Genomic DNA, 16347 nt, shown 5'->3' with positions numbered 1-16347 from the left:
GAGTTCGCCATGGCTCGGCCAACATGTAGAGGCCCCTTTAAACTTCTTATTCTTATGTCCGTTTCCAAATCATTTAGCTCTTTGTATATTTCCTTATTAGGTCTCAACCCATAGCCTTCCTGTGTTTTCTTTTGGTCATAAATTCTTCTTAGTATTCTTCTCTCTATCCCTAACATTTTCCTTAGGCTGGAGAAGGAAGCAGTTTCCATTCCGTACAGTATCGCCAGTTTGACGACCGTATTGTAGTGCTTTATCTTAGAGTTTGTTAACAGGCTCCTTTTATTATATAAATTGCTTGTCGCAAAGCTTAGACTTTCCAATTTAGTTATTTTCTTTTCTATGCTTTCTTTCTCTAACCCATTGTTACATATAATTTCCCCCAGGTACTTGAATTTATTTGTTACTTTAATTCTTCCGTACTTTGTCTCCACTATTTTCTTTTGAAAGTATCTATCTGCTGTCATTAATTCCGTTTTCTCAAACGATATCTGTAAATCTGTCATTTTATCTATTTCCTTTATGGTGTTGAACTGCTCTATTGTTTCGCTTTCAGTCTCCGCCATTAGGGCCAGATCGTCTGCGTATGCCAGGTATCTTACTTTGATGTGCCTTTCTTAGTCCCTATCATTGCACCAGCATCGTTGTTCTTCCACATTTCCTTCATGATTTTGTCTAGGACTACGTTAAACAGTACGGGGGAGAGGTCTATGGTCCTGTCTGAGTCCTGTTCTTATTTGGAAGGGCTTACTGATAGATCACTGAAACTTGACCCTTAGTTGACTCCTTTGACTTTAAAAAAATTAATTTGTAAGAGAAAAATTGGTATTTCAAGATAAAATAAAAATGAGCAGAATAAAATAGTTTAAAAAATATAATAGTTATGGTTAAAAATTCTAAATATTTTTATTAAACGTGTTAACCAATAGTACTTTTACCCTAATTAATGTGATAAAAAAGAAATGCCCGGATGGCAATAAAGTAAACAGTATAAAATAGTAGGATATATTTATTAAATACCAACATTGTCTGTGATAAAGATTGAAAAATATCAGACACTTATCTAATCTCTTTAAGGTTAAAGGAATGTGAAAAAACCGTTCAGTATTCTTTGGAATTCACTTAAAACCTTTCTCTAGAATTGGGGTGTAAACATTGTTCAGGTTATATGTGCTTGAAGTTCATTTAGGTGTTCTTTAGATTTTATTTTACGTTTATTCGGCGGCCAACCAAATCTCTTCTTATTACTTTGTAATATATGTATGTTATATAATTTGAGTTTTAGTTATTGGAAAGCAGTTTGTAAGTTTTGGAATCTTCTTGATTATCATTTGTCATTCATGACTTTCTTAATTATTTTAACTAATTTCAATTTTATTTTAAAGAGTTGCAATGACTCCACCTCCGCAGTCTCCTGAACGCCAAGAAAAACTATTAGCTGATGCTTTAGCTATAGTTAAAGAGCAAGCATTCGAAATGAAATTAAATTTAGACAAAGGCAAATTGATGGATGCCTTGAAACAAGCTTCAATTATGCTTTCAGAGTTGAGAACATCTCTTCTTTCCCCTAAAAGTTACTATGAACTGTGTATCCTTTTTATATTTTTTATGTTTTCTGATTGTAGTTTTTGTAGTCAATCATGTATCATTTACATGCATAAATATCTTATCAATTTTGACTTATTTTGTTTATTCCTGACATTAATTGTTATCACTGTCAAGTTTTATTAACCTTATTCTAAACAATGTAGTGTAAATAATTGAATCAGGACTGTTTATGTTATTGGTCATTTCCATTTTTCGATATTATGAATACTAATTTTCTTGTACCAAATAAATTAAATCAATTAAATTTCTACTATTAATAAGTTTTATTTGATAGTATTAGGTTCTTGTTCTTACCTTGTGTACTTTACTAGTTTTGGTGTCTCAGTTTATTGTCAAGTTCTAAAGAAATCATTTCATGCCATTCATTTGTTTTCTTACACTTCTTATTTTCTCTGTTTTAAGTACTATTGTCTCTACCTTCTTCAAATACTTGAACAATGAATTTAATTTCAAGCCTTTTGTTTTATTTATCTGTGCCACATTACTCTTTTAATTAAGGTCCCTGTAATGATGTTCACAGAAACAGCCAATTGATGTTATTGAAGATATTTTAAGAGATTATCTAGCAATTAGGATAACCATTTAGATATATTTCCTTTTTTATGGTCGTAATCAGTTTAGATCAAACAAGATAGCTTAAATCATAATTAAAAACCCAAATAATAGGTAAGTTATACCTCTTTGAATAAGGCAGATAGAAAAATTCAATGATTGATGCTTTAATGAAATATTCATAGAATTTGCCTATCATAGTGACTGTGGCATCGAGCACATCAATGATTAATACAGTCATATAGTGTCTTTTAGTTTGTGATGGTTATACTTAATTATTTTTTTCAAATTAAAAAATATATTAATTGTGGATGATTATTGTTTTGAGCTGTAAACTTCTTTTGCAGTTTGTCTGGATTTTTCCACATGTATTTTCTTTATAATATGTTCAGATATGGCAATTTCGGATCAACTTCGACACTTGGAACTTTATTTGTTGGATGAATTTCAAAAAGGTCGTAAGGTACCAGATCTTTATGAAATTGTACAATATTTTGGAAATATTGTGCCTCGTCTGTAAGTGCTTATCAGTTGCTTTATAATCATATGTATAATCAGTTGTTTTTTTTATGTAGTATACAAATTTTGAAATTTTCAGTTATCTATTAATCACTGTTGGACTAATTTATATGAAAACTAATAAGTCCTTAAGGCAATCATTAATGAGAGATCTGGTTGAAATGTGCAGAGGTGTTCAACATCCCCTAAGAGGTCTCTTTCTTAGGAATTATTTACTGCAATGTGTTAGGAACATTTTACCTGACAATGTTGAAGGTGGAGATGGTGAAGGCACGGTATGAGTATAGATTTTAATTGCATATATTAATTTTTTTTGCCCATTAGCATATGGGCCTCCATTTTTTTTTTTTTTAATTATTTCTTCTTCTCAGGTTAAAGATTCTATTGATTTTGTTTTAATGAATTTTGCGGAAATGAATAAATTATGGGTTCGGATGCAACATCAGGGACATAGTCGTGAAAGGGAAAGAAGAGAAAGAGAAAGAGAAGAATTGAGACTTCTTGTTGGTACTAATTTAGTGAGGCTGTCTCAGTTAGAAAGCATAACACTTGAAAAATATTGCAAGGTTATTATGGTGTTATATAAATTATGAATATCTAGTCTATGGGTATTAAAATGGCAGGCTGCACGTATCTCCTCAGTTAATTTTTCGTTGACCACGATAGTCTAAAATAAACAGAACACTAAAAGCTATATGTAATCAATTTAAAAAAAAAAAATTGTTTTAAAAGTGCGATAGTAACTACTTTCCTGATAAATTATGATCCAGAACTAGTTGATGTTAAATTGGTAATAAATTTCTCTTCTCCCTCTGTCCCTATTTATCTTTTATTATGCTGGAACTGTATCTCATTCACAACGTAATGCTGCCTGCCAATACAATGCTTATAAAATCTTTGTGATTGTTCTTTGATTTATCTTATTTATATATTAAGACATTCTGTGTCTTTTTATTGTAATTCAAAGTTTACTTTAAATAGATTAGTAATTACTAGTTATATGAGAACTTTTATTATTGATTACCATAATATACTGCTATTATTGTTTTCATTTATTCATAACTTAGTAGCAACTAATTTTATATTTCAGCTAGTTCTTCCTGGAATTTTGGAACAAGTAGTTAGTTGCCGTGATGCTATTGCCCAAGAATATTTGATGGAATGCATTATTCAAGTAAGATTTAATAAATTTAAGATTAAGTATGTGTTTGTAATAGTATTTATTTATTCTGAAAGCTTTTCATTCAATGTATCAGCTGAAACATCTCATAAGACATTATCCAACTCTTTTGGTTCAATGGTCCATTAAGGCCCTTGGTCTTTTCAACAATATCCTTTTCAGCAGACCAATCCCCTGCAACTCCTCTGCAGGTGCTTACACTCATGACCTAAGTTAATCTTTTATATCATTCTGCCATAATAGTATAGGTATGCCTCTTCCATTTTCTCCATCCGGACATCCTTCCATTATTTTATTTGGGAGTATTTTTTGATTCCCATAATTGTACATGTCTTAGCCGTCTTATTCTTCCCTTTTTAACGATAGAAACTATTTCTGTTTTCCCAAAAGTGGTAACGATTACCTTCTTTGGTTGTGCTTTATATTCTTCTTTGGATCTTTCTTTCCCATGTACTCAGCAACTTCTCTTGCTGCTTTGTTTGGGTCCATGTTTCATGACAATATATGTATAAATAATTAAAATATGTATTGTAAGGACCATCTTGTATATACTTATTTTGAGGATTTGCATATATCTTGTTTTAAAAAACCTTGCTGAGCGACTATAGAATTAGCTTCCATTTCCCCTCCTCTCTTTTACCTCTTCCTACATTTTATTACCTTTGGTTACAATTGTAATGAAATGTGTTACTCCTGAAACTCTGATTTGTCACCATCACTTTGATACCTTGGTGAAAATGTTGATATTGCTCCTGCAGGATATTATATATTATTATCCACAAGCTTCTATTGCATAAATGTGTTATTAAAAAAAAAAAAAAAAAATTTAGCTGTTATTACTGTTTCTTCAAGAGTTATTATATTCCGTTTTCTTGAATTAATTACTTTTTTTTTCATTAATTTTTAATTCACTTACTATATAAATGTTTTTGTATTTTCAGGTATTTCCTGATGAATTTCATTTGGCTACCTTAAGTCCCTTTTTGAAGTCGTGTGCTCAGTTACAACCTGGTGTAAATGTAAAAAATGTTGTGATAGCTTTAATTGATCGTTTAGCAAGTTATGCTTCCTCCCCAGAAGTGGCTTCATCACCATCTCAGCTGGAAGCCCTTTTTACAATTTTTTCTGAGCAAATTTCTCTTATTATACAGGTAAAATCTAATTCTAAAAAATATTTTTTTTTCATTAAGCAGAAATATTACACTTAAAGACACTCAATCTGGTTGTTTGGAGACAAATCAAATTAGCTAATACAGCTGTACATCATTAGTTGAGAGAAAATATTCTACGGTTTTTATCCTATATTTTTTTTTGACAATGTTCTAGGGAATAACTTTGTGTACAGTTATAATTTCAGTATGCTATAAAAGTGGAAAGGAATGATTAGGACAAAAGAATGGCTCTAATAACTCTTCCCAACCATTATTCCTTAAATCTTTGTTTTTGGCGTCTAATTTGACTTTCACCAGTTGTGGAAGTGTGATATTAATCAATTACATTTTTCCAACCTTTGTTGTTACATCTTGTTCACAGCAAAGAGAATAATACTACAGTGCTGCGAGAGACTAGTGTTGGCATGTAGGTTGGGTAATACTTTCATAGTCACCACAACTAGTTTGCATAACATTATACATTGCCACCAACTATAACGTAGCAATGGAGTTTCAAATAGTGATTAAACCCTGGAAATATAGACGAGAGTTGGCTGCAGTAGCCTTTAATATGCACCTCTGGTGGAGCGACATTGAATTCTGGCTGTATTACACACCTGCTGCTATGCAACAAACTGCATTTTAATGAAAAGTTGATTCGTTGAAGGAAGATTGGTGCCTTGGCCAGTCCTTCCAGAACCCAGAACCGTTCCCTTTAACTCAAGACATGATTCCTCACCGCACTGCCAGCTAATACTTAACACTAACATCATCTGTCACCAAGCAGAATACTCCACCAAACGAGCTGAAGGCTATTGTTTTGAGCATGATCTCACATTCCAATACTTTGCAGTCTGACTAATTTTGCTGAGGCTAAAAAACTTATTAATGCATCCTTGAGAAATAAGTTGCAGCAACTTTACCAAAAGTGTGTAGAAAGGAAGCAGTTCTCATCAATACTAGCAATCGTATACCACCTGATCTTCCTATCACAAGCCTGTTGCTGCTTTTAGAGCAGTTACAGGCCATGATTACCTGGGTGTTTATTTCAATGGGGTCAAATTGAGAGATAATCCTCATTCCCCTTTATGTTTTGGATCAGGCATGAAATCCAGTCATTTATATGGCTTGATGTCCTTGAGGACATAAGAAAAAATTTCAAAGAAGAGGAAACCAATGGGTCAAAATATGCAATGAAATATTTTATTGGGCAGTTAGGAGTCTTATTGCAGAAGAGTAATGATCCTGTGGCATAGTGGGAAAAAAAAACTGCTATCATGTTAGTTTGATGTTGGCCAACCTGGTTGTACAACCTGTGATTTAGTCACTGAGGTGTATAACTAGATGTATTGTGTGTGGGTCTCTTTACTTTTTATTTTTAAAATTGTTTTACTGTTATAATTCAACTCAAAATTTTGCTTAACATTGCATAAATCTCACCAGCATAATGTGCCCATAGGTATTTTCTGAGATGAATTATTTGTTTGAGAAAAATAATTAAAATGTTTTTAGACTAGAGCTGATCTGCCTACAGAAGATATGTTGTCCCTGCAAGTCTCATTGGCCAACTTGGCTTTGAAGTGTTATCCAGAAAGGGTAGATTATGTAAACACAGTGCTAGAAAACACTCTTAATGTTTTCGAACGGTTGCAAATCAGTCAGTAAGTATTCAGTTTATGCGTCTTTATTTTATATTTTTTGTAACTGGTTGGATTGATAACTTATATAACTTTATTCTGTACATATAATGATTTAGATCTTCTGTTTTACTCTATGTTAGTTTATTAATTTACTTTATTTTTTTAGATTTGAATTAATTTACTTTATTTTTTTTAGAGTTGAATATAATAGCAGTGTTTCAAGAGAGCTGACGAGATTATTAAACATTCCTTTGCAGACATATAATAACATTTTGACAATTTTAAAACTAAGTCATTTTACTCCACTCCTTGGAATTTTTGATTTAGAAGGACGTAAAAATATGGCTGCATTGATTGTTAATAATGCATTGACTAATGGAACATGTATATCTACCTCCAATGAGGTATGTGTTAATATACTTACAAATTTGTTTGTGAATTTTAGTTTTATAATAAAAAATAAATCATTTTCCTTAATCTAAAGTATACCACTACTCACATTTTATTTTGCACTTCTGAAATGTATTTTTACTACCATGACTGTTTTAAATTGTCACAATTATGTTATCAGCCTACAGCTTTTTTGTAAAAATCTCACTTTAAATGATTAAACCTACAGCATAATTGAACTAGCGTCCCCCATTGCTGCTTTGCCTGCTCATAAATATAGAACTTTGAGAATTTGAACTAATTATTTATTTAAACTTTATAAATATTTTTTCAATTCACCTTGCCTGCTATTTCTATCATATGAATGAGTACCAACCTATTCTAGCAAAGGAGGAAGGTCTAGATTCTTCCTGTGAGGCCACTACAAAATAAAAATCAACCAAAATAAATTTATAGAACTTGTGAATAAGTTATATTTTGAGCTCTTCCATCCTAATCAAAATGATTTGATTGTTAAAAATTTTTTTTGTTTTTCCCGACACCATGTAGTCCTAGTTTTTCTGTCATAGAACTTCGGTTGGCCTCATAAAGTCTAGTGAATTTAGAAGAACGGGCGGCCCATAGCTCAGTGGTTAAGACACAGTCTTACCAATTTGATGTCTATTGGCGGTGCCGGTTCGAATCCGGCCTGGGGCATTGACTTTTTTCATTGAGTGGCGGTCCCACAAAATGAAGAACTTTGACCCCTAACCATGGTTAGGCAGTATAGGACTCCAATGGGAGTCTTGGCCGAAAAAGAAAAAAAGAAAAAAAAGAATTTAGAAGAATTAACCTAATAAAGTTACTGTAGTGAACTGCGTGAGATAACACATTCCTAGATCACGATCCATTTTGTGTTAATATTTTTAATCTTATAATTGTTTGAATTATATATTTCTATATTCTTATAATTCTATTAGTGATATTTAATACCGAATTTTTTTAGTATTCTACTTAGGTTTAAAAGCCCGCTTTTGTGAGTTATTCTCTTCTTTTCAGTCACCTATGAATTCAGCCAATAATCTGTGTCGGGGGCCATAGCCATGCTGGGCTGAATTCATAGGTGACTGTAAAAGAAGAGAATAACTCACAAAGCGGGCTTTTACACCTAAGTAGAATACTCAAAAAATTCGGTATTAAATATCATCCCCATAGATAACACTTAGATACATAAGGGAGAAATGCCCATTAGCCTCTCTAACATTAGGTCAACAAGTTCCATATCTGTCAGCTTATTCATGCAATGTACTAATCAATTCCTGTACTAGGCAATAATTTTTTTGTTTAATTCTGAAAAATAATACCTCAAAATACTCTCAAGGGTTCAACATTCAGCTCTAGTAGTTAAGTAGTTAATTCAATTTTGCTTAACTATGTAGGTTTTGTTTATAAATAGATCAAGTGAAATTGCATCTAAATTTATTCTGATTGTGTGGAAAGGTTTACTTGAGTGCCCCCTTTGAATTCGTCCTGTGATGTTGCTATTATATACATTAATAAATTTATTTATTTGTAAATTACAGGTAGATCTTATACTGACTATGATATCATCATTAGTTACTGAAGAGGAATCATCCTCTGTAGTAGAAGAAGACCCTGAAGACTTTGCTGATGAACAGGGATTGTTAGCAAGGTGTTTATTTGTCTTGATTTGATAAAAATAGATGCATTGATAGATTCTGTTATTAGTGTAATAATACAGTATTTACTTAATAGTAGTATTGATTAAGTCATGATTAGGATTTGTTTATCAGTTAATAATAGTGTACATTATTTAAAAATCAAGATTTTCAGCATAGTACAAATTTATCTTTTTTTTATTGGTTGTCCTACAGACTATGAAGATATTTGATCAGGTAATGTGGTTTTCTTTCAGAAATTTAATTCTTGCGAGATTACTGCTTTGAGGGAGTTATCAAATCTCATGCTTCTTTGATTCCCACAGTCCTTAGAATAGCTGGTCTAGATCCATGGATTATGGCTGTCTAGAGTCAGTAGGCACTTGAAGAACTTATTTCATTCCAACTTCTAGAAAACTGTGAGACATCCTTTAAAACCAGTATGTGATTCATGATTAAGATACACAGTGGAGTGTGCTAACGGCCCTTACATATATCCCATAAGAGGTATTATTTGCCATAAGCATTTGAACGCCCAACGTTTGGGTTTGCCCTTTTGCAAGTTCGTCTACCAGTTGAGTCATCCTTGCCAAATATGTGTGCCAAATAGAACAGCTCATGCAGTGTTACCCAGCTGCCTGTGAGCAAGGCTGATGAGCAGGTTATTATCCTAGCAGATATATGGTAGATTACTCACCCTCTTACCCTGGAGTAATGTCTTCTGGTGGCCTCAAAGCATCCTCTCATTAGAGTACATTCTTTGAAAAAACAAGGAATCATCTCATCTTCAGAAATGTTGAGTTTTTTTTAACTGCATGATGTTTATAGACATCAGTTTTGCTGTTAAGCAAGAACCTCACTTTATCATTAAAATAATTTTATTTTATTTTTTAATTACTTTTAGTTTATTAATTCTATATTTCAGATATTGTTAACAATTTAAGTTGATATTTCAAATGTTTAAAAATACAAATGAGTTAAAAGTGTTTGTTTTCTATCAATTAACTCTGGTTTAATTTTGAACTATGATGATAAATGTTTTTATTGATTAACTGATTTTCTTTTTTAATCTTTGTACAATTTATGAAGAAATGTGTAATATTTAGGTCTGAGCTTCTTACAGTAGTTTTAAATAAATATGAATATGGAAAAATTATTTTTAAAAGTAAAGTAAATATGTTGTTTTAGGTTTATTCACCAGTTAAGATCTGACATTGCAGATGATCATTACCAGATTCTTCTGAAAGCTAAATCTCATTTTATGAAAGGAGGGCAGAAACGAATTAGATATAGTTTACCTCCTCTCATTTTCAGTGCATATCGCTTGGCATATCGATATGCTGACATGAAAGAAAAGGTATCTATTAATTTACCCTATTATATTATGATAGTTTCTTCGCTAAGAGAATAGTGCTGAATGTTCTCCTACTACTAATCTAACTTGGCCTTATCTACATAGCTCAATCCGTTTTCCCTCAATTCCCTTCATTTTTAATTGTCATTTAATCAAGAATTTGTGATGGATTGGGGTAAGATATAGGGAAAGTTGATTAGTCACCTCTTACTACTCAGAGACATTCTCATTATATTGGCAAATGAACTGTGACTACTTTTTTATAAAATCTCTAAATTTGTCGTAATGCATGATATAGGTTGAATAAATATTGAAGGAAAATGATGTAGGTGGTGGTAAAAAAAAAAGAAAAATACACTCAAATAGCAAAGAAAACTATTTATTCAAAACCTATGTTTCGATACACATTATAGTTCTTCATTTGGACTAAAAAAACAAAATAAGAATTATTGTAAACTAGGTGAGGACTACAGGATGACATAAAATATTTGTAGTAAATTATGGTAGGACTACTAGAATAGCCCTTGCCCTAGTTTACTATATTTTTGTATTTTTTTTTTGCCTTAAACAACCTGCCACATGTAGATCAAAACATAGGTTTCAAATAGTTTTTCTCGTCATGTACCTTTTTTTGGCTGCCACTCTGTCATCTTCCTTCAATTATATAGGTTCAACTAATAAACTTCTGACTTGATTAAAAATTGAATTACTCAAAAAACTTTTTTCAAAGCAAATTTATTTAGTTCATTAAGCCAATTTAATGAGAGTTCTTACCTAGTATATATAAATCTATCTTTTTGTTTTTTTGTTTTTTTTTCATGTAAATATTTATTTTTATCTTGCAGATTTGTTCAAGTACAAAATCCTATTCATTGATTGCATTTGTTTTACAAAAATGAACCTATAGTTTAATTCTTGTAAAGTGGTTATAAATGTTAATAGATAGAACTCTGTTTCAATTTATTTATTTAATTTATGATTAATCCTTTTATTTATTTGTAAGGATAATGACTGGGGAAAGAAGTGCTTAAAACTAATGGAGTACTCACATGGTCTAGCTGGAAGTTTAGCTAAGGCAGAATATCCTGACCTAAGTTTGAGATTATATTTACAAGGTACATTAACAGCTGTTCAGATAGGATTTCCGTCCTATGAAGAAATCGCTTATGAATTTCTTTCGCAGGTATTCATATTTTAATCCTTTATTTTTTTGAGTTAAATTCTTTTATACTCCTCTAAGTATTCTTTATTATTGTATAACTGTAATTTATGATTGTAACTGTCATTAATTTTGCTTATAGATTAGCCTATTTATTGTTAATATCTGTTTGGTACTCACTAAAATTATGAAATTTATTTGACTATTGATTTATTTAAATAATATTATACCATTTTCATAAAAATTTATTTTATTTACATATTCAATGTTCAAAAAACAAAATTATTTTGTTTCAATGAAAAATGATGACATTGTCCTCGAATTAATTAATGCTATAACTAAATAACAGAGGTTATTTTCAAATATTTATAAATAAATATATATTTTTTTGGCTTTGGTATAATGATGATGAAGGTTCTTAATGTCAAGTTCTGAGGATTGTTCTGTGACATTATTGTGATATCTTAAACAAAATCAGTCTAATAGTCTAAGAGTAAGGTCCCAGCCAATGTTTTTTGGCTTTATTATTAATATTTAAAAAACTGTTTGTTTTTTCATTACCTGCATAAATGGCCGAGACATGGGTGTATAAAATCATTTATGTGCCACCATCTGAAAGCAAAGTGGCAGATGATAATGTTGAGTTCTTAGGATAATCTTGAGGTGACCTGTGACTTTATTACAAAATCTAAAAAAAAATTGCCTCAACATTCTTTGAGAAAAGTTGCAGAAAGTATTTTTTTTTTTATAATTTGATTTTTGCATTTTAAGTATCCTTATGTAAAGCCTTTAATTTTCAGGGAGGTTAAAATTTGTTTTCTTTGTTAATTACAAAGCTTCATTATTGAAAATAATGAACGAAAAAGTAATTTGACCAAATAATTTCACTTTATAAAAATCAAAAAAGTAAATTTTTTTTCTAAAGGGATTCAGCTTGTATGAAGAGGAAATGCGTGATTCTAAATCTCAGCTTTCTGCTCTTACTCTCTTGGCTGGAGTTTTTGATAGAGCTTCAATACACTTCTCAGAGGAAAATTCTCGTCCTGTAAGAAACCAGTCTTCACTTGCTGCTGGAAAATTGTTGAAAAAACCTGATCAGTGTCGTGGAATTACATTGTGTGCTCATCTCTATGCAACTATAAACCCTACGACAAACCAGGTGCACTAATTGTTATATAATATGCACTACATTGGTATTTCACATATTTTGTTTGTCTCTGCATACACATTGATTGAAATTTATGTTGTAAAATGTCATGATGATAGGTTGAAGACTCACAGAAAGTTGTAGAGTGCCTTAAGAAAGGTGTAAGGTTAGCTACTCAGTGTATGGATCCTGCTGTTCAGACACAACTTTTTGTAGAACTTCTGGATCATTATGTGTACTTTTATGAAAAAGGGATTGAAACGGTAAGATAATTTGTTTTATTAAATTCTTTCTATCCATTGGAGTGTGATTATATTCCTAATCCTTTTTTTTTTAAGAATGTCTACTAAGAATCTCATCATTACTTGTAATTTCTCTTGTTTCCACCTAATTAATAAAGCTTTCTCTTTCCCCTTCCTTCTTTTGTTCTTTGAAAGTTCCTTATATTGCTATGAACTGGGCTCACTTCTTATAATCAATAAATATTTTGTTGTAATTAGTCTAATTTTCTTTGTGAGTTTATCCAATCTTACAAAAATCTACTGTTATGTAATTTAGAATATTGGGTATATTTAGCCATATTCTACTGCCTTAAAAAAAAAAATTGAAATAAGAATACTTTTTTACTTCTTAGCTGTATGCGATGCTTCCTCTTGGATCCATACAATTATTTACAAACCACAACATTCAAATTTAGCTCTACTTCTATCTCTCATTCCTTTTCTGTGTTTTTGTTTAGTTTTTCATTCTATCTATTTATTGTCTCTGTTAACTAATTATGTCTCAATTCATTCTAATGGTTAATCTTATTTAGATCTCTGTCTATCTGTTCTTATTTAAGCCATCTTGATCAAACGTTCCATCTTAATTCTATTGACATCAAAATCTGTTGAAAAGAATAGGAACATCTCAATATGATTAAGATGCGTGTTAAAAAAAGACTAAATATCTCAATCTTCTATTAACTAAATATTATTGTTTCATAAAAAAAAAAAAAAATGTATTTTTTTTCTTATTCCTGTATATTATTATTATAGTTATTCATTCTACAATATTCAGAAACATTTCTTTTTAGATAAGTGATAATATGATCAGCCAACTGATAGCCAAGATTCGAGAAGAATTAGCAAATTTAGACTCAAGTGAAGAGACTGAGCAAATAACCAAGCATTTAGAAAATACACTCAGCCACCTTAAAGGAAGATCAAATTCTGGGATTGTTATATAAGAGGTAATTGTTCCTTATTCATTTTTATTTTTTACTGATGAAAATCACAATTGTATTATTTTACATTTGTTTTTTGTTTTTTCTGAACCCTCAAATTTTACTTCCTCCCCTTCTCTCCCTCTGCTGGTATCAATACTAGTCCAAGCTTCTTATACTGCTCTCTTAAAATAGTCTTTGGGAAATCTAAAAGGGTAGCCCATTATGGATGAACATATTTGTTTGGTTCTTGGAACATAGAGAAATATAGTATAAATAAGTTTGCAATAAATTATTTCTTTTATTATAACTAGCTGATAGCTTACTTAGAATGCTGATGACTCATTCTTTCACCAATTTCAAAATGATTTTATTAAAGCCAACTGATTTTGATTTGATATAGGATTCTAGAAGGTAGTTCATATATTTTTTTATTCTATGATGCTAATAATACTTATGAAAAGCTGTTCAAAATTTGAGAAAATCTTTTACACATTTTTAGTTAGAGTTTATGAAACCATTATACATCCTTTTTATGGATGCGATTTGAAGAACAATGGCTTTAAGTTTTTGGGTATTGGTAGAACATTTGGACTGAAGGATGAGTCAGTTGGGAATTAAGAAAGCTGCACAATACCGAGTCATCTTTACTAAAACTAGTAAACATAATTGAGGTGATAGCTTTGTAACATTTGAAACGGATATGAAAAATTATCATCTCGATGGATTAATATCAAACAAATTATTGAAAGTATCATCAGTGCTAATGTGATGCGTAAGCCTCTTAAGGTACTAAAAGTAGATGAAAGGATTGTATTTGATTGGTTTTTGAGGATTTGTCTTTTGGTCTAATTTCATGGAGGGAGGTATTTAGACAAGGACTGTATTATCACTGAGCCTCCTCTGGGATTCCCTTTTTTCTCTCTGACCGTCAGACTTAAGGAAACATAGAAAATTCCACTGAACAAATTCATGTAAATCGTCACAATTTGATTTTATTACTAGCTAGATGATCGTAAGCGTGATGTTATGCTGCTAACAAGGATATATAGGCCTTTAAATATTCCTCATAAATACCACATAGGCTAATGAATTATATGAATGATATGAATCTGGCAGGTTGGTTCCATATTTTGTTTTCATTTAAGCATCCTTACTTCACTTTTCCGGATTTTCTTTTCATTATATTCTTTTTTTAATTTTAGAGGCATTTCTCTTACTAATTTATTATAAGATGTGTTTATTTGCATTTATAAGCTGTTCTCTTAATTATGTTACAAAATATAACAGCAAAGTCTACATTCTCCACTTCTGCAAATTTTATAGCCAACTATCTAATATCCATAAGTTTTTTAAATTTGTAATTTTTTTTTTTCAAAATATAATTTAGTGTGAATATATTACATTAAAAAAAAAATTATATTTTTGTTTCATTAAAACTATTGAAATTGAAAGTAGAAAATGAGATACACTTATACTCATTTATACTATATAAGTATAAGTATCATTTGTACCATTGGGTATATTGATATTTTTATAGTGACCATTGACTTAAAATTAAATATTCTACATCCATTCTCATACAATAATGCTTGTGATATTAAAAATAAGGTTTTTTAATATCCCTTATCATGAAAATAGTTAAAATTAAGACTGTACTTGTTTATATCTATTTTTGTACATTGATTGCATCACTCATTCATCACTAAATTATTCAATTTGTACATAAAATTTATCAATTTAAGCAAATTGTGTCTATATAAAGAAATTAATCATTTAATAGTATTTAATTAAGAAAAATGTGTTACAGGTTAAATCACCTTGAAGTTAAGAAGTTTTATTTCTAATTTTCATGGAATTGTTAATTATTGATTCATTATTCTATTTGTTATTTTTAAAATAAAATATTTTGCATTTATAAAATAGATATTTATTTATTCTGTTGTAATCTCATTTTTTGTTTCAACTGTCTGTTGTGTCATGTGTAAAAAAAAAATTACATGATTATTCTGAAGAATTTTGTAAGTATTTTTTTAAAATATGAAGTATGAATTTGACTAATTTAAGACATTCTTTGCAATTGATTTGATTTCATCTTTTTCTTAACAGTTATAAGTTATATCTGGATGTAAAATTAACTTCATTAATAGTTAAGTTGAAAAATTATATTATATTGCTTTTCATTGTATTTTGTTAATCTATTATGTTTACATTCTTATATGTGTATATAAATAAATATTATATAATAAATAGCCTTTTTGTCAAAACTGATTGACAAAGTTACTGAATAGTATCATTAGTATTCAAGGTCTAAAATTATGTTTGATAGACTGAGATGATATAATTAATGAAAAAAAAATATATATATGTATATTTGTTGTTTCTTTTTCAAGCCATATTTGATGATATATTTTTTAAAATTATATTGTAACCTAATAGATGTGTTGGTAGTTTCAATGAGAGGAACTTTGCTATACTGGTTCCTGAATTATAACAATATTCAATCAATTGATGGTACTAAATTTTGTTAAACAACCCTTATTTATTTATTTTATGCAAATGGAAGAAGTTCAACAAATTGATTCCTTCTGGATAATTGAATTTCCCAAATTATTACTGATGATGGTAGTTGGGTTCCTGTAACACAGTTTAGGAAAACCTATGGACCCACTGAGTTCCAGCTGCAGTGCTAAGAGCCTGTGGTCACAACCTATGCTGCTCATAAGGCACTAAGAGCCATTTGCCCAGAAACATCAGAATTCTGATCTGTGTTAATCTATATAAGGGG

General features: G+C 30.2%; 1 protein-coding gene across 1 annotated transcript; it reads left to right on the top strand.

Moving 5' to 3' along the window:
- The first annotated feature begins 1098 nt into the window (after positions 1 to 1098).
- Vps35 (Vacuolar protein sorting 35) lies at positions 1099 to 16067 on the top strand. The gene is made up of 16 exons (XM_014428651.3): positions 1099 to 1299; positions 1383 to 1585; positions 2550 to 2673; positions 2756 to 2951; positions 3048 to 3242; positions 3767 to 3850; positions 4798 to 5007; positions 6520 to 6668; positions 6844 to 7051; positions 8600 to 8709; positions 9884 to 10052; positions 11053 to 11232; positions 12134 to 12367; positions 12475 to 12618; positions 13431 to 13586; positions 15370 to 16067. Exons 2-15 carry the CDS (start codon positions 1390 to 1392, stop codon positions 13581 to 13583), a joined length of 2352 nt encoding a protein of 783 aa, XP_014284137.1. The 5' UTR covers positions 1099 to 1299; positions 1383 to 1389; the 3' UTR covers positions 13584 to 13586; positions 15370 to 16067.
- Positions 16068 to 16347: the final 280 nt, after the last annotated feature.

Source organism: Halyomorpha halys, unplaced genomic scaffold (genome assembly GCF_000696795.3).
Source record: "Halyomorpha halys isolate HHAL.00 unplaced genomic scaffold, Hhal_1.1 Scaffold730.1, whole genome shotgun sequence".
NCBI classification, from domain to species: Eukaryota; Metazoa; Arthropoda; class Insecta; order Hemiptera; family Pentatomidae; genus Halyomorpha; species Halyomorpha halys.
Note: the sequence above shows the minus strand (reverse complement) of the source record. Positions and strands in the feature narration are given on the sequence as shown.